The 21,069-nt window shown below is 48.0% G+C and overlaps 4 protein-coding genes across 4 annotated transcripts; 2 read left to right on the plus strand and 2 right to left on the minus strand.

The window, feature by feature from the left end:
- Nucleotides 1-1,432: 1,432 nt before the first annotated feature.
- Nucleotides 1,433-2,348, plus strand: F5B22DRAFT_586391 (uncharacterized protein). Its single transcript, XM_047973549.1, has one exon. It carries the CDS (start codon nt 1,698-1,700, stop codon nt 2,019-2,021), a length of 324 nt encoding a protein of 107 aa, XP_047835913.1. The 5' UTR covers nt 1,433-1,697; the 3' UTR covers nt 2,022-2,348.
- A 6,017-nt stretch (nt 2,349-8,365) lies between these two features.
- On the minus strand, nt 8,366-8,711 carry F5B22DRAFT_641697 (uncharacterized protein; the record flags this gene model as incomplete). The annotated part of the gene is made up of 2 exons (XM_047978023.1): nt 8,366-8,545; nt 8,601-8,711. The coding sequence occupies 2 exons, from the start codon at nt 8,709-8,711 to the stop codon at nt 8,366-8,368; spliced, it is 291 nt and encodes a 96-aa protein (XP_047835914.1).
- Nucleotides 8,712-11,189: 2,478 nt separating this feature from the next.
- Nucleotides 11,190-16,832, plus strand: F5B22DRAFT_165305 (uncharacterized protein). The gene is made up of 3 exons (XM_047969276.1): nt 11,190-14,342; nt 14,400-14,672; nt 14,724-16,832. The coding sequence occupies exons 1-3, from the start codon at nt 11,463-11,465 to the stop codon at nt 16,380-16,382; spliced, it is 4,812 nt and encodes a 1,603-aa protein (XP_047835915.1). The 5' UTR covers nt 11,190-11,462; the 3' UTR covers nt 16,383-16,832.
- Nucleotides 16,833-16,871: 39 nt separating this feature from the next.
- F5B22DRAFT_586406 (amino acid permease) lies at nt 16,872-19,890 on the minus strand. Its single transcript, XM_047973550.1, has 6 exons — nt 19,362-19,890; nt 19,063-19,261; nt 18,960-18,979; nt 18,707-18,866; nt 18,447-18,557; nt 16,872-18,387 (listed from the first exon to the last, which is right to left on the minus strand). The coding sequence occupies exons 1-6, from the start codon at nt 19,555-19,557 to the stop codon at nt 17,358-17,360; spliced, it is 1,716 nt and encodes a 571-aa protein (XP_047835916.1). The 5' UTR covers nt 19,558-19,890; the 3' UTR covers nt 16,872-17,357.
- Between the last annotated feature and the right edge of the window lie 1,179 nt (nt 19,891-21,069).

Raw genomic sequence — 21,069 nt, forward strand, 5'->3', positions numbered from 1 at the left:
TGCCACGGGAGACACGAGGAAAGGTATACGATTTTTTCTAATAGAAGGACATGGGAAAGACTTGTCACAATGTCAACATTTGGTCACTAAAGAACAGACGGGCTAGGGTTGGTTCGGGTCTCCTCAGTGTTTGGAGGGGAGAGAGAAACCGTGGGGACAGCGGGTGCAGAGGAGTTTGAGACAGACTCTAAAGGAGAGCAATGGCACCTAGAAGCTGAGATGAAAAGAGATGAATGAACGAGAGAGCCTGGGTTAAAAGGAGACGACAGACCTTAGCAAAGGGGGGGGCGAGGCAGAAGATTGAGGTCAAGGAGAAAAAACTGTCTTAGGCCTAAAGGTAGGTAGGAAAGAATAGTATGTACTAGTAGGATGAGAATCGAATAACAAGTGAGGGAAGAACGAATGAGAGGGTTTTGGGGGTAAGGGGGGAGGAGAAGGAGAGAATGATGGTATTCAGACGAGCATTTGGGATGGAGAGAAGGAGGGAATGGGAGGTTGACTGCATCGACACGGGATGAAATGAGCGAATGTGCCTGGAGAGGTAGAAGGAGCGCGAAGTGCCAATAGCAGGGAAGGCCATCGAACCGTTGTGGATATTGGGGCGAGCGCCATACCAGCGGGTGCATCACTGCCCTGCAGCACGTATCTAGATAGGTAGGTCAGTAGGCCGGGCCCTGCCTACATGCCCCTAAAGGCGCGTACATACTGTTAGGTACTTACCTAAGTAGTAGGCATGTTCTAGGGGGCAACGTGCTGCTAGCATGGGCAGCCGCTGTTGAGGCCACGAGGTACGTAAGTACCTCACTATGTAGTAAATGGCTGCCCTAGCGATCGGGTCGGATCGTGCTAAACACAGCGTGGAACTACCTAAATCCCTCGCTACCTACCTACCTACCTACCTACTTCCAACACGTTAGGTAGGGTACCAACAGCCATCCATGGGTCACATACAGCACTGGAGTCTTGAATCCCCCCAGCACTAGAGTCCACTGAGCTAGCCCACCTAAGTAGGTATCTATACGGGCTAGATCCCCCTTCTAAAAATCCAAAAGGAGGCATGCACAGCCCGGAGACATACTACGTACAGGTGTTTATTTTCCATATTTCCCTTTGCATTGATCCATCCCTTTTTTCTCATTTCAGCATTTGTAAAGAACACATTCACCTTAGTATGCTTTTGGACCAGCGTCAAGAAATGCATAACAACGTCAGATCTTGTTGCCACCAAAAAAAAAAAAAAAAGAGAGAGGGAGAGAGAGAGATTTGTTCTTGTCTCTTCCGTGTCTGTTATGGCGTCACGATGTCTCTCTTTTTCTGTTTCCCCCTTCATGAATTGCCACGGGACCCATGATTAACAGTCAATGGCAACTGCCATTCCCACTTGGTTCCGAAAGGGAAAAAAAAAAAAACCACCATGCAATGGCCAACCTAAGGTACCTAGGTACAATAGGTGGTGTATTTTACCCACCGGGCCTGCATGACAAGCGATTGAGATCTCCCCGCCTGGTCAAAGGTCATGCATCGCAAAACATGCAACAAGCATGGATGTTAGCTGTAAATGATGAAGAAATCGTGCCAGCACCAGAGTCTGACCAGAGGAAAACTAGGTGTCTGACTGTTATGACACCGTCACCGACACTTTGTGGACTTGAGTAACAAGCATCCTTGGTATCAAATGCTGCCAAAACGGTATTGTGATGAGCACTACATTAGCTTGTTTTCTGTGGCGAAAATCAGCTCTCACATACGCGCATCCATGTACCTACATAGTATGTGTTACAAGCCTACATGTTCAACAAGTTGTAACTACCTACTTACCTACGTCGACTAGGTACACTTTGAGCGCTAGAAGTACGCCGGCGGTAAGTCGGTACTGTATGAAAAGCGTGGAAGGTTTACCATCAATACTTCCTACCTACCTAGGTAAACAAGGTGTTTTAGACAAGAACAAGCCGAAGGCTACGAATCCGTGTTTCGTCCAGGGTGGGTTCAAGTATCACAACTTAGCACGCCTCAAATGAAGCTCAATTGGAGACCTAATACATAGGTAGTAGGCATTAGTGAAAGAGTTTCATATTAGACAGAAGTGTACTAGGTACGTGATTAGGGAAGAAATGCTGTTTAATATCGCTACATGACTGACAGTCTTTCTGGTAAGCCAAGTACACAGGAGAAGAAGCTGGGATGTACCAGCCCAGCCCCCCTATTGGTGTTGTTGATCAACAGGGCATTGATTACTATCGCGCTAGGCGAGCAATAACATGGGATGTGCTTGGAACGGGGTCGAAATGGCTGTCATTGGCACTGGATAATCCGCAGTATATTATACTTATACAACTTATATTAGCTACAGCGCATCCAACGCGCTTGAGCATGTACCTACAGCCTACAGGAATGAGAGATTTTCGGTATACCTACTACCTACCTAACTAAGACACTGATCTAGGCTGTACACGCATTACCTACGCACAAAAGCATCATGCCAACATTTGGTCTCTCTGGAGTTGCTTGTTTCGTTGCTTCTACTTACCAGTAGAGCCGCCTTTGTTTTGCCGTATTAGACGGCCTGTAGTAAGTCGTGTCTGACTCGGTATGATCTTTCTCATGACGTAGGTACGGCGGCTTATGATCGGCCAGGTTCATTCTGCTCTGATCTCTTATTAGGTACACCGCGTACACTACAGTCGACAGCAAGCAAACACCACATTTCTGACCACGTAACAGTGGCTCAAGTGGGTAAGTATAAGTCGAAATCTGCTGCCAAACATGACTCTACCGAGCTCTACCCGTATCGGTTGTCCTGGGGTTACACTACTGTAGGTATTCGTCACCTAGCAGCCGTTTGTCTCCTTAACCTCTTCTGGGAGCTCCCCTATCACCCAACGCCGTGGGCACCCACAGAGTTGGCGGTGACTGGTATATTCGCACTCCATCGGCTATATTCCCAAATCAGTCCCTCGGCCTCTTGAGCATGAACGTGTGTGTTCAGAAGCAAACTCAAGCGTGGGTAATTTTAGAGGTTACCTAGTAGCCTCATGTCGAATACCAAGAGTGCAGAGTGTCGAGTGGTAAGTGGCGCTTGGCACAAACAACATACTTAAAGTAACCCGGTTTTCTGGCCGCCGTTGATCTTACCCCAAAGCCTCGGGGCAAGGCGTAAAAGACTTACTCGCATCTTGCAGCAGTGGAAAAGCGGTGGGTCATCAGCCACGCACATCCCAACACTGTGTCAACCGGTCGCCCGATTATCCTTACCTCTGCTTCGTATTACCTGGACAGTTTTACGCACGCCATAACCTCCGACCTCGACCTTGACAAATATTTAACCTAATATGGACATATCTTGATACCTACTTAGACATCGTGCCCAGCTACGTGCAATAGATCATCCAATACACCGAGATACATACGTGTTGTGTTGGTACTGTATGGAAGTGTTCTGGCACTGACATGCACCTATTACGTAGGCTAACTAAGGCGTTGAGCTCACAGTCGTCACCGAAGCGCATCATAGTTGTCTCAGTACATTTGGGAGAATAAAATAACACTCTACGCTGAGCAACTGTTTCTCTAGAGACTTACATGAATCATTAAGTGTAACTAGAATCCTTTTCAAGGTCCTTTTCCTGGGCAATCTTGAGCTCTACCGGTATGTCTGAAGCAAACCAAATCAAGCTACTATGTAAGTCTGTCCAATTCAAATCGGTCCCAGCGAGCTGGTTTGGACGGTCCCAGGTGCATCATGGACCAGTTACCAACAAGAATAGCCGATGGTTAGTGGCACGCACCGATCTTGCTAGAGGCAGCTTATCCAATAGGGATATTTATTTACGTGTTTGGAACCTAGGTGTTTCAATAGGTTGTAATGCCTAGTGCGTCCCTAGTACACTGTTTATACCTGGGCTAAGGGATAGTCTTCTAAGTAGCTAATACGGAGAGATAGATACGGTAGATTCTCGATGGATGAATGTCCGATGAAATATATCAGTATTTCGAAGTACGTAGGAGGTCCCATAGATGATAAGTATAAAAGCAAACCGACGAAACACATGCTCAGCAGCTTCCTTTCATTCTCGCAGTCCGTCCGAGGAACAGGTCCGTTCCTGCATAATTATCTCCTTTACTTAGGTACATGAGATAGATACCGCACCGGCACCAGTAGAAGATGCAAGACAATGTCTTGCTGGTTCGCTAAACCGGGTAACATCGGGTTCGTAGGTAACAGCAGTTTGTTGACACCGCGACTTGCAAGTACGAGGCCGATGGCATTCGGGATCCAGCAGATACAAGTCTGCGTATGCATGTGCGCCGGTAACTGGAGAGCAAGTTCATTTAGTCGCCTGTTAGCTGAGAATCGGCCGGCTGACCTGCCGAGCCAACGTCCCGCTTTCTGGTACAAGATCCGCCCGCCCATCAACGGACCAGTCTATTCCCTCTCGATAACTACTTTCATCATTCGTAGGTCATAAAGCTGCCCAGCGACTATCTGAGAGCGTACAGTTAGTATGGGTGGGAATGGATTTTCGTGGCGCGGGTAAACATTTGTATCAAGCGAAGCTACTTGTGCCACAGGGTCTTCGGCAGAACCAATGGGTCAAGTCCACTGTGGCTACGTTCACTAATTCGAGGAATCAAGACGGTAAATTCGTTTTTCTCAAACGGTATATGTGGACTCTGGGTATATCTGCTCGAATGAACTGACCATTACGATTATTCGTCGGCCTCAAGACCGTAAACTAAAACATCAGGATTGTGTGCAACAGTACCTCATCTGAATGAGATTAGTATACCTAGATCAGATCTTGTAAATATCTAGATCCCACGTGTAGGCTTGCTTTGTCGAGATTGTAGCTCCATCCCTCTCGCGTATGTAACGTTCTCATATGTCTACTTCGGTAGCCTCAGGGCGTATCCAGTACAATCCTAGCCCCCGCCGATTTGCTGTTGGAAGCTTGAAACAACTGATCAAGCGAGTAAGACATATATTTCCTCTGTCCTGTAGTTGAGATGATTTGAGCTGACTGCTTGGTATGTTGTGCATCTCCCAAGCGCTCGTGACCGACAATCAGTGCCGCCGACCACTTGGATTCGGAAGACGTTAAGACCAGAATGCGGTGTCACGAGCGACTTAGACCGAGGACATTGTCAAGTTTTGAGTCCATCCACCATGTATTTACTTTTTCTTCCACTGCATAATGCACCCGACACTAGCTGCTTCGGATCAGACCTTGGGACGCTCATTGTACGGGGACACCAAGTCATCTTAACTTTTGTAGTTCATACACACAGACTCTCCTCACCTGCAGCTTCTTCCAAATGGACCGCGTCATATTATGGTTCTATATAGCGTACTACGTCGCGAATTTTTACGTGCATATTTTTATATCAACCACCAGACAGGAAATATCTAGATATGTCCGGAAACCTTGATATCAAGTCATCGTGCAACTAGTATGTATGTACCACACCTCAGTGTCACGTCGAGAATGCGCAATCAACTATCCATGCCTCTATTAGCAGCAGCTAGGTATGTTGTAGTCACCACAGTTTATAAGCTGTGCAAACATTGCGTGGCCCCTCTGCTCTGCCATGTAGCGGTGAAGACGCCTGTCGATCATACGTTCGCATATTCACCCTCCCTGCAGGGTTTACCGACATGAGGTGGATGTTAAGGACCACGAATACTAGAATAAGATGAGGCGCAAGTTGGTCTACGAAGTATCGGAATTTATGTCCCACTATCTAGCTTCGCAAGCCTATATAGACTTGCGTCCTTTGTCCTACATACATATGTATGGATACATCTGGATTTTCCTGGACTCGGCCAGCTAAAGCAAGCCGAATGCCACAAAACGCTCAATATAGGTAACTCACCGGTTCCCGGGAAGCCCTGGGATGAATGCCCCTAAGCATGCGGTAGTTTAGCATCAATGCAATCCGTAACGCGTTTGCATGATCCAATTACAGGGTCCGGTATATTCACAACATCGGTATGTTTCGGCTTCGGAGATCAGTACAGGCTCACACACATCCCGCATTTTACATCTTACTTCTATGCAACTGTTGAATAGTATGTTGATTTCTAGTCAGCCATTTCTTTACGCCATCTAAATCAACTGTTTCCACCATTCAATCGTCGGGGATGGTCAAAGGGCGGTCGATATATCTTGTGAAACACAGCTAGTCGGGCAAAGGAGCCACCGCTCATATCGCAATGGCTTCATCGGTAGCCAACGCTGCTTGTTAACTAACCCGCTATACATCGCCATCTATGTGAATATAATTAGTAGGCCAACGTAATGAAACCCTGGGAATGGCACAGCGCCCTTTGCTACAAGAGAAATAGCACTCAATCATGATAGGTAGCATGCGCCACCCAGCTTCAACAACTCAATCTGTAAAGGCTCGCTTGACATTTATTTGACATGTCACCCCAAATTATGCCCCAACCCACGAACACCTAAGCCCTTAAAATACTGTTGCTGTATGGTATCACTGCATGTCTTTGACCTGTGGTCGCTTTTCAGATAAAGATGAGGATATTAAGCGAGATATACACTCCGATATAATCTCGGTTAGCATGCATGAGATCCGATGGCACTGGCAGTCGACCACCCAAACTGAACCGCTTTAACGTGGCGCTTGCACCGCTGGCCTACTTGATATGTGATCGGGAGCAATCCAGTCGCTTGGGTTCGGATAATAATGTAGTTGGACGTTCGGATAGAGGCGCAATGGTATATTCACTTATGAAAAAGTTAGCTGTGCTATATTTGAACATGACGGGATAATGACGGCTTCTCGTAGTCACCTTAGACTATCATTTAAACCTTAGGGTATGTAATAGGCAAGTGTCCTTAGTGATCCTGGTGATTTTCAATGTGATTTGATGTAGGCAAATTTCGTAGTGATATTCAGATGGCTAGAAGACTTCTCTGCAACGAAAAAGTAGAGATACACATACTGGGCAAGTAGCTTTGATGAAACGGCCACAAAATACGTGTCGTCGTCGCAGAGAAACAGACGAATAAGGTACTCTGTATATAGTATCAGCAGTGGGTGGAATAGTTATGTGTAGGACTCGCGCAGCAACAAGAGTCATTCATACCCCATATACTTGACATCGCGACATTTATTGAGGTGTGGTAAGGAAATTTGGTCCAAGTAAAGTTCCCTTTTAGTAATTGGGGTGGAAAACCTACTATTCTTCCGAGGATGATTCACTCTAATCATTTACCAAGTAACCAACATAGACAATATATATCTATAATACTTTTTCGTATGATATGGAATCTGTATTTACTTACTAGGATTGAGACGGCTATATAGGTGTAAGACTAATGCAAACATTGAAGCCGGTTCTTCTGACCGTCGGACTCGAATCTCACCATCGGAAGTTCAGGTATGTCCTTACGCGCTTATTCATGACACTATTTGCAGCACGGAAGATATGTGTATTGTAGCAACAATACCTCGGAGAAGCTATAACCATTGATTAGGAGTCGACTTTCGATTGCTCTGGTTTGTTAGGGGGTTATGTTTTATTTGATGGCGGACACAGTATGGTGCTGCTGTAATTGTTGTCTTGGTCAATAGAAATACGAAATGCTTCTTCATCTCTGGATTATGAATGTCATTTTATCGCTGATCCGAGTCTAGCTGCTTGGCGGATGGGAGCTGATATGAGCTTGAGACTACACGGCGAGTTTAAGATATTGTTCGTCAGAGGGTTGGTATTAACGACGTACCGGGTAAGTGAGCCTCGGAGAGCGAAAGAGTCGTCAGTAACGTTGATAAGAAATCTACGATGTAACGAGTGAAAGGGGAATGGTGATATTTGTTGCCCAGTTACAATCCCATGATTGTATATACGCGGTTGGGGATAGAAGCAAACTGCGACGACCCTTCTCTTCTAACTTCCTAGGTGAAGTATGTAGAACATTGGCTATGGCGTTATGATTGAGCGATTCTTTTGACATCACCCCTCAGGCGCCCTGCCTACAAGGAGCCGGACCACATTTAGTCAGCAGCTTTGAGTGCTAGATAAGATTATTACATATGCAATTATTTGGCTGTATGTCATCCCGGGCGCATGACTGACTTATCACTTTGAAATCGGTTCACAAAAACAAGCCAGAGATACGGGAGGCTATTACGAAAAGACGATATTGGATTGTTTTCTAGAATTTGGTGACTGGTACTAGATGCATGCATGATTCTGCTGTAGCGCTACACCACTACACTTGTGACGTAATATGAACGTGGTAGTCAATAACGATGACAGGAAAAGATCAAAAGGGTATCTCAATTAAACAATCTCTCATTCCTTCCACAAAAGGTGAAGCTGCCACCTGCGAGTAGGCGGTTACTTCTTTCTAATAATGTCCTTGATTGACTCCGAAATCGAATGGCCGCCGAATAGATATTGATTGGTGTGTCGTCCGCAATGTGTGTAAAGATTGACGGTTGGGGTGTTCGGCTTGTGACCCTCGCTGCTGCTCCTGGTTCTCTTGAACCAATGCCGGGACTCGGATCTTGAAGATTCCTATAGTTTAAAGAGTAAGACTAGCGCTGTAAGGCCGGAAGGAGGATAAACTAACCTTGTTCTCGGTTGCCTTATTATCGAGTGTATTATCGGAGCCAATGCTATCCTGTCGAGATACAAGAAACTTTTCAAGAGAAGCTCGGGTTGGATAATCAGGTCGCACCATGGCTGGTAGGGTTGTAGGCCGCTAGGGTCGGATTGGATTGAAAGTTTTGTTTGCCGATCCAAAACAATTGCGCTGGTATATAACAACACAGAATAGTATATGGTATGTCAGCTCGGCTTAGTGTTTGAAGGTTGTGATAGACCAAGTAGGGATTATTGTCTAGGATAAAATTATACGTCTGGCGCAATGTCGAGAGATATAAACTCAAGGAGTTGGAGGCTCTTTGAGTCCAGATGGAGATGGCTGCCTAGGACAGCTCATTTATTTATATGTGTTACAATGCAGCACGATGACCGGCTCCTGAGAGCCGAGATACCTGACATCGGAGCGCCATTGGTCCATTACGCTGGTTCTCGTGAGCAGCAGCTTGCCGACTTCCAGTTGCAGTGATTCGCATGTAAAAGGACGGCACATGGACGCCGAGCTATGCCCGGATTGGCCACCGACGGCTGGGCATCGAACAGGTGCGTGGTGGGCTCCAGTAAAGCGGTGGACGGGTGGAGAAATACGAATACCTATGGGATCACCGTGATGGAGACAACGGGGGGCCCTGACGGCTGCCTTGGCCAGCTTGACCTCTGGCTCAGCGTAGCGCAGCGAATGATGGAGGAGGTTTGGTGCCCTCGGGTGAGAATTGGTGCTATCTTCGCTGGAGCAAGTAATCACGTGGAGCGTCATCATCACACAGTAGTCATGTACTAAGTGTGTATCTGGTATGTGGAAGGAAAACGCCCAGGGCCTGAAAGCGGATCCCCATCAGCCCTACATACTAAGTACGTGCGCTTATCGGAAAGCTCGGCATATCATGGAAAAGACGGCATCGACACCAAGACTCAGAGAGAGAGCAAGGGACACGCGGCTCTCGTACCAAGAATTGCTCTAGAGGAGCTTTGCCAGTAAGTGTATTACTTTTGTGCTAACCTAGGTACCGCTTTCTTTGCTGGCCATTGTTAGGAAGAGATATATTCATATCGTCTCGTGTGGTAATTGAAATACGTGGAGGGGTTTATAGATCTCTTGAACCTGACAGCCAGGCTCTGGTACCTATCGCGAGGCTGAAGGGGCGGGTGGCAGGAAGCAGCACGCAACTTTGGACAAACAAGGTATAGTTATCCTTTTTTTATTATTATTTTTATTATTTTTATTATTTTTTAATATTGTTTAAGCTATGATAGTAGTACCATAAGGAAATATATAGCCACTTGAAGATCATGAATGGCTGCTTCATCTGTGCACTATCTCGACTATTTACAGAAATAAGGAACATCATATTACTGAATTAGGTGTGTAATCACCTGTATCGATAGGTAAGGTATGTACCTACTACATAGATGATACCGGTAGGTAGTACAGTAGGGTACCTAGGTACTGTACCTGAGGCACTGGCAAGCAGGTGACAACAATTTGACAGGTGGGCGGGAGTGGCAACGGCCCGGGCAGGAAATTCGGTGCCTGCTCTCGCCTTGGCACCGCACTTGCCCTACCCACAGGTCCGGGACCCCGAAGCACCATAGGGCGATCTTGGGGTTGAGCCGCATTCGTAGCGCCGACAAGGGCGGTCCAAAAATCCGGGGGAGTGCATGCGAATGGTTAATCTCGAAGACGACGAGCTATTGCTCGACATGTCACGATATCTGCAGGTCATTCGGGCAAGTTTCAAGGCGGAAAATTGAGCAGAACCGGGCGCATGGGCTAGGCGACCGCGAAGGCGGTATCAGATCAGATGATATCGCCTGAGAATACCTATATAGAGAGGGTTCAAGAATTGTTGAAAGTCGAGGTTGAACGAGATGGAAGACGCGATGCAAAATGATCCGGATGAGATGTTGTGACGTTGCTGGATATTGCTCGGCTAGCGTTCAATTCTCCTCATGTGCGTGGTCTGATTGGCTGGTTCCGCGCGCCATGGGGCCATCTTGGCCCGTGCGGACCCACTTAGTCCAGGCTGTCGCTGCTCCCTCAGCAGCGCTCCTGCTTGCTGCTTGTGCTGCGACGCGCACCCCGGGACAAACTCCCAACTTCCTGCTCATCCGTCCTCTCTGCCCATTCACCATTCACCGCCGCTCTCTCTTTGCATCTTTCATTCCGTCATATCTGTTCCATTTTCACCCCGTCTTCTTTGGTCTATCGCGCCCCCCGGATTCCCGCTTAGGAAATATCGTAGAGAATTAGACACTTTGCAAACACAAAAGTACTCTTCTTGATTGCCTGCGCACTCGGCTTCTGTGTCATTATAGCCCTCAAAAGCCCCGAGCCCTGAGCCCTCGACCCCAACTTGACCCGTCATCGACCCAGAACCGAACCTCGACTACAAATAACTGCCCAAGATCCAAGATTACGCTGCGCGTCACCCTTGCCGTTTGACCACGCTCGCGGTGGTGTGTCTAAAATCCTTTCACTCCACTTCGTTCTCAAGTCCTGTTATCGAACTCTCGTCATCTCGGTGGGACCCCCTCGAATCATTCTTATACAGCATCTATACTCTCCCTAGATGCTACCGAAATGTGCTAGGTTTCGCGTGCTCTAACGCCATCTGGTCTCGTATCTTCTGAGTCTGATTCTATCTATCCATCAATGATCAATACTCTGTGGACGGGGGTAGATTTTTGTTGGCTTTTTCTCCATTCAATTCATTCAACCAAATACACCAGACATCTGTTGCAAAGTGCAATTGCCTCTTTGTTCTTGCTAGACGGGAGTTTGTTCTAAGAATATTTTACTTAACCCCGTCATACTCGACGCATATTCACTATGGCACCCAAGCGAAGGTACCCTGGTAACCTGGTCGAATTCGACCCAAATAAGTCAGACCCCGACGATGATACCTTCGAGCCCGAAGCTGATGACCGCTCTGGCCGTCCTCGAAAGCGGCCACGAGCTGGCCACAACAGCAAGCAGTCTCGTCGTAACAATAAATACTATGGATCCGATATCGATGAGGACGAAGATGACATTTCCAATAGTGAAGAGGAAAAATCATTTCACGAGGATGACGAGGATGATGAACCCCTTGTTAATACAAACACCGGTCGTCGTGTGAGGAAGGCTGCGGCCAAACGAACAAACTATAAAGAAAGTTCTGATGATGAGGAAGAAGCGGGACACGATTCAGATAGCAAAGATGAACTCGGCGGAACCACTCCTCAAAAGCGGTCCAGGAGTAAGATTGTCACAATCAAACTTACGCCTGCCTTACAGAAAAAACAGCTCCTTGCCAACCCCACCGTTGGGACTAGGCGTACTCGAGCTCGTACAGCAGATGCTGAAGGAAACGGTGATAATGAGCTTGTTGAACTGTCAAACTCCGGAAGACATGCTAGACCTGCTGGAGGCTCTAAAAGCCGGAGCCCCGAGACTGTAGTTCGACGCAGGGCAACGCGTGGTGCCAAAGGTCTCAAACAGCCCTCTCCACTACCCGAGGCCACTCAGGAGGACATTTCAAATGCTGATGAAACAACCTCTGAGCCTGCGGCACAAGAGGATATAGGAGCTGCTCAAGGATCTAAAGTCGATCTTGATGATGCAGCCGATGAAGATGAACCCATGCAAACTGTTGAGCCTACTGATGACTTGGACGACGAGGAAGATGCTCCAATTACTCGCCGCACTCGTAATAGACATGCAGTGGATAATGTGACCGACCCGGAGAACCTGGAGCCATCGGAAAACAATCAAGATTCATCCCGACGTCGTTTAACGCGGGGCCGAGGAGGAACGAAAAAATCAATACAAGAACCTAGTAGCGATTTCGAACCTGGCAATGATTCCGAGGAAGATAATGACTTTGCCTCTGAAGGCAAGGGCCCTGAGGGCGAGAATGATGACGAGTCCAGTCCGAGTCGCCAAGGGAAGCGATCTCCGACAAAGAGTAGAAGATCATCTAGAAGACCTCGAAATGCAGATGAGTCTGCGGATGAACTTGATCGGGAAGAACTGGCAGAAGAGCTCGAGGATCTTCGAGAAGACTCATTGTCATTGAGACGCCCTAGGCGACGGCCTTCTCCTGAAATTCTGTTCGAGGAAAAGAAGAAACGACGAGTTAAGAAGGTCGATTACTCAATTCCCCCATTGAACCAAGCTAATTTCGAGATTGACGAGGAGGAAGCGGAGGTAACTATCTCAACCCCAGCTCGTCGGCGTGGTCGTGCAAATGCTTCGGTTTATACCAGTCGCACTCTGCATACTCTTGCCGGGCCATTTGGTGGTGTTGCAGGGGAAGGGTCCCTTGCCGAAGGACCTTGGGGCCACGATCCCTCTGGAGCTACTGGCAACTTTGATTCCGATAGCAGTGATGATGAGGGCAACGCTCGTTCCGGAGTCGCAGGCAACCCTCCTGTAACGCCTCGTGGTCTTCTAGGAGGAGGCGCTCGGCCTGCCGATGGAGACGGCTATGGTAATAGAATTGGCACGTTAGCACCAAATGTGGGCAAGGTGAAAGATCATAAAGCTCTTGCAGATGCGGACCCATTAGGCGTTGATCTGAATGTCAATTTCAGTCAAGTTGGCGGCATGGAAGGCCACATCGAGCAGCTCAAGGAAATGGTGCAATTACCCCTATTATACCCGGAAATGTTCATGAGATTTCACGTTACTCCTCCTAGGGGTGTACTATTTCATGGCCCTCCTGGAACAGGAAAAACTCTTCTCGCGCGTGCGCTTGCGAATTCTGTCGGCTTTGGCGGCAGAAAAATCACGTTTTATATGCGCAAGGGAGCTGATGCTTTAAGTAAATGGGTAGGTGAGGCAGAGAAACAGCTACGCCTTTTGTTTGAAGAAGCCCGAAAAACACAGCCGAGCATCATTTTTTTTGATGAGATAGACGGTCTTGCTCCTGTTCGATCGAGTAAGCAAGAGCAAATCCATGCCTCGATTGTTTCAACGCTTCTGGCTTTGATGGATGGCATGGATGGCCGAGGTCAGGTCATTGTCATTGGTGCTACCAATCGCCCCGATAACATCGATCCAGCTCTACGTCGCCCAGGGCGCTTCGATCGTGAATTTTACTTTCCGCTTCCAGATGTAGACGCCCGTAAGTCCATTTTGGACATTCACACAAAAGATTGGGGCTTGTCTGAAGATTTCAAGATATCACTGGCCAAAGATGCGAAAGGCTATGGTGGCGCTGATTTACGGGCCTTGTGCACTGAGGCTGCCTTGAATGCAATTCAGCGCACATACCCCCAAATCTACCTTTCTAAAGAGAAACTTGTGGTTGATCCTGAAAAGGTCAACGTACAAATGACTGATTTTGTTATCGCGAAGAAGAAGATTGTTCCCTCGTCTGAACGTTCCTCAACATCAGGGGCAGCCTCGCTTCCAAAGCATATTGAGCCTCTTTTGCGAACTCAATTCAAAGCTATCAAAGAGAGGCTAGATAGCGCCTTTCCTCGAAAGCCCAAGGTGACAGCTCTCGACGAAGCGATGTATGAGCCATATGATGATGAGGATTTTGGCTTTGATCGGGAACAGCTATACCAAGAATTTGACAACTCACGAGCATTTCGGCCTCGACTCTTGGTCCACGGTCTGCAAGGTATGGGGCAATCATACGTTAGCGCCGCTATTCTGCACTACTTTGAGGGCGTTCATGTGCAGAACTTTGATTTGCCTACGATTATTGGTGATTCACGAGTAAGTCTCTTGCTACTGTCTAGGTACGTTGCTGAACTGTTACTAAATATTCCCCAGCCTCCCGAGCAAGTCTTGACCGGTCTGTTCACCGAAGTAAAACGGCAAAAACCTAGTGTCATCTTCATTCCTAATGTTGATGCATGGTATCACACATTGGATGGGCCTGCATTGACCGCCTTCTTGGGCATGTTACGATCACTCCATCCAACCGACCCAATAATGGTGCTCGGCACTTCGGAAATTGAAGTTAGAGACCTCAATCCAGACTTGCGGCGTAATCTCTTCGGCTTCTCTAAGTTGAATACTATTGAGATTGTTCGTCCAGTCAAGGTAAGCATCTTCCCAACGGCATAGATTTGTGCTCAAACTAAAACAGCATAGGAAAATCGGGAGGAATATTTCTCTAGGGTTATAGCACACATCCGACGGATGCCAAAGGACTTCCCTGATCCATTGCATCGCAAAAAGCGTCAACTAGAAGAACTACCTGTCGCCCCACCCCCTCCCTCCAAGAAACTGACCAAGGAAGAGATTCATAACGAAGACATACGGTATCGACAAGCTCTCAATTTGATGAAGGTACACCTCCAGCCTATCATGGACCAAATATCTAAAAAATATCAAAAGTTTCGCCATCCTGTTATCCCAGAATCTCAGTATCAATATTTGTTAGACGAAGCAGACCCGAACTATGTCCGGCCTGATGTTGCGGATGTACCTCTCCGCCCCTACGAGTTCTCAGAGGATAGCAATGGGTATCCTGGTCTTCGTGAGACCGCAACGGGCAAGTTCTTTTATAACCTCGACGTGAATATCATAGAGACTAGGCTTGCGAACGGATACTACTGGCGACCATACGAGTTCTTGAAGGATGTTGACGCTCTGAGGAGCGATGCAGAAAGCGTCGGCGATAGAGCGCGTTGGCTGAAGGCCTCAGAACTCCTGGCCAATGTGGAAGTTGACGTTCTTGACGTTGATGAGAAGCTACGAAATACTGGAATCAATTGGGAGAGACTGTACGAGACACACAAGAAACGGAAGGGCGAAAGGGAAGAACGTGCTCGTAAGAAGCAGGCCATGCAGTCTGTGCTTGATACGGCGCGTGCTAGAGCTGGCAGCCGTGGAAACTCGCAGAATGGCTTGCACACCCCAGGCTTACAGACCACTACCGCACAATTTCAGGTCATAGGAGGTCCACCCAACGGAGACACGGCAGAGCAACTCGCTGCGTCCACTGCTGCTACTAATGGAACATCAGTACCCTCTCGAGCTGCAGGCGAAGATATCGAGATGCGAGATATCGGTGACCATTCAGGCCACCGGGTCCTCATGCAGCCGCCATCGCAATTGCCTCGTATGCCACCACGGTCCCTTGATACCTCTGCGATGGCTACTCCCGGGCATACAACGCAAATCTCACAAGTATCGGCCGTGCAGTCAATACCGCACGGTGTATCCCCATCGGCACTAGTGAACGATGCATCGACAACGCGGACTTCAGATCCCTCTAATAGATCTTCCAATCTTAGCACCCAAATTACCAACGGCGAGTCAGGACCTGAGACTTTGCCGGACACTTTGCCATTTCCTAGTGGGAGTCAGATCACATCGAGTGGTGAGGTATGGCCCCACTCTCAAGCTGATGCTATACGGCAAGGATATCTACCACAGACGAGACTCTCGCAGGACTCTCAGAGCCAGGCATCGCCGACCGCAGCTAAATCTTCTCATGCGGCTAGTATGGCAAATCTCCTTAATGATCCAGAGGAAGCCTCCCAGTCACAACCCCAGTCACAGAAAACGCCGCAAGTAGAGTTGAGCGATGGTTCAGCTGAGTTCCTCCTAACCGAATTGACGAAGCGCACATCTGGTTGCACGATAGAACAGCTAGAGCAGATCAATCGAGATCTGATGTCTAAGCTGTGGGAAACTCGAGGTGAACATAACAGAATGAAGGTGTTCCACTTAATCACGCGTGTTTTTAATGAAACCATGCATGATATACTCGAGATGCAGAAGATACTTCAGTCCAGCCAGTGAGCTTGGCAAGCATTGTATAGGATACCTACACCCGCCAGGAGCGCCGACAAGTAGGCGAGCTCTAAACGCACTCTCAAATACTCTTAAAATTTCCCACGTTTCTATTATTCAGAGTTGTGAGTAACGATTCAACGCTGCACATAGCCATTTGAGCTTTCAAGTGGTACACACTGGGTCGCCGTTGATGTTTGTCTGGTTTGCCGCTTGGACATGGGATGTACTTAAAATAGATGTAGCGAGCGATGACGCGTATCGGGGAATATACCGACTTCTTTTGCATAGCATGTACCATTTCAGGCTTGTTGACTCAGCTCTTCATTTGGTAGCATGTACGAGTGGTCATGGAATATGTGATGATGCGTAAGAATTGCCGATTCGAGAGGTGCATTTTGTTTTAATATGTAACTACCTACCTACCCGTCCTGCCGGAGGATGGCACAATGCCACACGTGCAAGGACACAACAATATCATTAAAATTGCGAAATATATGTACTATGCTGATTGCTCAACTTTTCATGCGATCATTCTATCCTGTAAATAAAGGTCTTAGGACATCTCGTTAAACTCCCCTTGAAATTTGTCTATTCCTAGGTACCTAGTATGTCGCATAACGCCAAGTAGACTTGTAATTATAAGTATGCTATAGATTTGGAGGTGTCCTCCGGCTCGCTGCGTATTTTATCTCATACTTCACTCCAAGACGTGGGTCTGTTGACCACTCCATAGAACACTTGAGACTGAAGCGTTGCAAGATAGGGTGGTGACTCGTGATTAGAACGGGTAATATGCAAGATATATTGAAACTGAGCAAGTCTATTTGGGAATAGTGGTATCTCTGTCATAGCTGATTACGAGCAGATAAATCCTCAAGGCTCGAATTTTTCTCCTTCGCAAAACGACGCCATGCTGATGGGGACGAAAATGAATATCACAATCAGTATAAATATAAATATGCTTCATATCTATACAGGCCCCTAGAACAGCCATGAAACCCACTTCCTGTAAAAGGACCTGCCGCGGTCGGGATTGGCGGCCCTCTCAGCAGCCTGTTGGGCGAGGAACTCCTCTTCCTCGCGGTCGATGATGTCTTTTCCGGTGTAAAAGTCGCATTCATGAGGGCGGACGCCCTTGCTTTTGGTGACGTACTTGTGTCCGAAGATGAGGGCAAGATAAAGTGGGATGCCGATGTAGCCCGTTATGAAATTCTTGTAGTTACCTTTATAAGATAGGCTGGGGATGAAAGAATCGAAGTTCTTGGTGATGGCCACAAGCACGCAGATGAACAAGGCGACGTACGAACCCCAGATACCGAGCGGCGCGGTGTACGGCATCTGCTCATCTGTGAGGCCCTGTGCCTTGCGGGCTCGCACAAACCATATGTGGGTTACGAGAATAGAAATCCACGACAATAGGCCGAGGATCGTGGTTACGTTGACGAGGTAGTTGAACACCTCCTTGGAATCATCGGACACATTCAGGAAAGCGAGTAAGCCGAAGAGGGCAGACAAGAAAAGAGCATAGATCGGAACACCACGTCGATCCGTCTTTCGGAAGATGGCAGGCGCCGAGCCGTCAGATGCTAGACCGTACAACGTGCGGCTGGCAATGTACAAATCGGAGTTGGCTGCCGAGAAGACAAAGAGCAAGATGGATGCGTTGAGAATATGGGGGAGAACGTTGATCTTGGCGTTGACGATGGCGACCACAAAAGGTGACGCGGCAGCACTGGTTGACTGTTTGTTGGCGAAAGCGAGTTCTTGATCGTTGAATGGGACAATCATGCCGACAAGGAAAACGCTGATGATGTAGAAGACAACAATACGGTAGAATGTGAGCCTAATCGCGCGGGGAATTGTCCTTCGGGGATTCTGAGCCTCGCCCACTGTCACACCCACCAACTCTGTTCCCAAGAAGGCAAAAGTCGCCGTGACGAGTGTAGAGTAGAAGCTAAGGAAGCGTCCCAAAGGACCATCAATGCCGCTGCCGAAGTCACTATTGAAGGCGCTGTTGGCATGTTAGCGCATTATTCCCCCTATTTTACCAGTCCTATCAAATAGACTTACCCTGGATTTCTCCAGTACTCAAATCCTCTGGCATGGCCGTCGGCACCACCAGCTGTGATGACGAGTGAGACAAGAATCACGCCAATGATGACGACAACCTTGAAACTCGATCTGAAAACTCCAAGTTAGCTTGGGCCATTTTTGTTTCCGTTCAGCTCGAGACATATCAAACAAAGGGACAATTTCAATGCCTTTGAGTAGTCCATCAAGCGAAGTGATGGCACGACCGAATCATTGAAAACATCTTAGAAAGCACTTACAGCCAGAACTCGAATTCACCAAAAAAGCGAACACCAAAATAGTTGATACCAACGATCAATACCAAGAATATGGCAATCCATACTCCGGGATTGACGCGGTCTCGAGGTAACCAAAATTGAATGACTAATGCTGCAGCTGTGAGCTGGTTCGGCGGCAAAACTGGGTTGCGACAACAGTTAGCGCTGGAAGACACAAAAGATAATTCCACCAAGTCCAGGTCTCGGAACCGGCACGGCAGGTTTTGATACGTACTGATGTACTTGAACCAATAGCTGGGAACAAGAAGGCGCGCATGTTAGTCACTCATTCTATATGAGACGAGAGGGGCGAAGAGGTCGGTGTTGGTATAACTCACGTCCAACCAAGAGCGAAACCGAGCGAAGGGTCGCAAAAACGGGACGCATAGCCAGTGAAGCCAGCGGACATTGGAAGCCAAGCAGAGATCTCTCCGAGACCAGCCATGACGAGGAAGACGACGAAACCGATGACGGAATACGAGATCAAGATAGAGGCGGGACCAGCTCTGGCGAGCGCCTTGCCAGTACCGATGATTACTGTCGCTCAATTAGTACATTCATTGTGGTTTAGGTTCAGGTCCTCCAAGGATGGGCATAACCATAACCGCTAGAAAATTAAATTAAGGTAAACACGTACATCCAGTTCCGATAGCACCACCGATGGCAATCATAGAAATATGACGAGCCTTCAGACCACGGTGCAACGAGGTCTCGTTGGAGGTCTCAATGCCCCGTACCTGGACCTGTTGGTAAGCATCGTCGCTGTAGACGGCTTCCTTGCCATCGTTGGGCGATCCCGAGGATTGCCTCGACCTCAGGCTACCGGACTCCATGGTATATATAGGTCTACGTTGAAGCTCGGGTCCTTGTTGCGGCGTGGGCGTGTGCGTGTGTTATGTCGCCGGCAATTGGGAAGCGAGTCGGGACGAGGCGCGAGAGGGTAGTATGCGACAAATACTACACGAGTCCGGAATGCGAACGGCGCTCTGTAGGCAGAGAGCAGCGCCCGCCACAACTTTACGAGAAGCAAGTTTAAGAGGGCAAAGAGAGGATTACCCAAGACCAGGACCGCCAGAACCAACAACAAAGATGGTACGGGGGTGGGAGTTACCCAAGGTTAAATAACACCAGTTCACGCCGAGAAGGGCGGCGATTCCCATTGACCAGTGACCACTGGCCCAATGATGGACATGCTTCCCCCCCATTCAGGTCCATCCAGGTCGTGCAGGTCTGTCTGGTCCTATCCAATCCTGAGCTCCCCATCTCTGCCCCATCTACTCCCCATGTCCAGACCATGTCTATCACAGGGAGAGGGAGCTGCGCGCCAAGACACAGCTCGCGGCCATGATTGACCCATTCTGTCTAGATTTGCAAGGGGCCCCGGCCTACGCCTCGTTTCTGGCTACTTAGCCCTGGCAGTGTTGCAGTTGGCCATTTTTTTAATTTTTCCCTTGCCGTTTCCCCCGGGCTTATCTTTTTCTGACCAAGGCTCCGGGTCGTTCTTGTGGCATAAGTACAGTGTGGGTTACGATCACCACTGTACTAATAAATACCCCATCACTGACGACGAGATACCGGTAGCTTGTCGCCGCGATGCGAGTCTCCTAGAAAAGAATGATTGTAATCTGTTCTTGTGCAGCATTTCACAGCCGACCTCGCGAGCTGATCTTGCGGATACATATTCTACATATCAGAATATATACAATAGGGACCTGGAGATGGCGAGATTACCCCACAGCGTTTTCGGGCATTTACTTATATAAGTACCTTATAAAATAGGTCAGAGTAGGTATATCAAATTGTCAAATTGTACCTACGAACACCTGCTCTGATCGCGGAATGACACTGCACTGTGCTTACACCACCACCAAACCAGCCAAGCAAAGCTAGAGTTCTGCCAAGTCTCGTGGACCCGTTGTCTTATCATGGATTCATTTCGACTTCAACACCTGTCTCGCCTGTGCGTGTACATGCTACTGTATGTAGAACATTCCATGGGTAGTTCGGCGGCATAAGTGCATGTACTACCCACCAGATGAGGCATCTGTATGTTTTCAGCTCGTCATGCCACTTTATTTTATTTTTATTTTTTTTATTTTTTCTCTCTCCTAACTGTCGGTGTGAGGAAGGGAGACAAAAAAAAGGATTTCACCAGTCCCGGTTGGCGTACACAACATTCTATTTGCCATCGGGTTACTGCATAGACTACCCGACTACTCATGACTACCAATAGTATTATATAAGTACTGCCGAACGGACTTCCATAGCGCAGGCAGCTAGTTTGACGCTCTAGCAAAGCCAATTATAGTACCTATATCTACTGAAGTATGTGGTCGCTCGCATGC

The sequence above is a fragment of the Xylaria bambusicola genome (assembly GCF_022495145.1).
Source record: "Xylaria bambusicola strain CBS 139988 unplaced genomic scaffold F5B22scaffold_2, whole genome shotgun sequence".
NCBI classification, from domain to species: Eukaryota; Fungi; Ascomycota; class Sordariomycetes; order Xylariales; family Xylariaceae; genus Xylaria; species Xylaria bambusicola.

What these genes read in the sequence shown, in the direction of transcription:
- F5B22DRAFT_586391 (XM_047973549.1), top strand. Translation starts at nt 1,698, where the DNA reads ATGAGCACTACATTAGCTTGTTTTCTGTGGCGAAAATCAGCTCTCACA.
- F5B22DRAFT_165305 (XM_047969276.1), top strand. Translation starts at nt 11,463, where the DNA reads ATGGCACCCAAGCGAAGGTACCCTGGTAACCTGGTCGAATTCGACCCA. An exon ending in CGATTATTGGTGATTCACGA is followed by an intron (nt 14,343 to 14,399) that starts GTAAGTCTCTTG and finishes AATATTCCCCAG; the next exon opens with CCTCCCGAGCAAGTCTTGAC. An exon ending in AGATTGTTCGTCCAGTCAAG is followed by an intron (nt 14,673 to 14,723) that starts GTAAGCATCTTC and finishes AAAACAGCATAG; the next exon opens with GAAAATCGGGAGGAATATTT.
- F5B22DRAFT_586406 (XM_047973550.1), bottom strand. Translation starts at nt 19,557, where the DNA reads ATGGAGTCCGGTAGCCTGAGGTCGAGGCAATCCTCGGGATCGCCCAAC. An exon ending in GGTTTCGCTCTTGGTTGGAC is followed by an intron (nt 18,980 to 19,062) that starts GTGAGTTATACC and finishes TCTTGTTCCCAG; the next exon opens with CTATTGGTTCAAGTACATCA. An exon ending in CTATTGGTTCAAGTACATCA is followed by an intron (nt 18,867 to 18,959) that starts GTACGTATCAAA and finishes GTCGCAACCCAG; the next exon opens with TTTTGCCGCCGAACCAGCTC.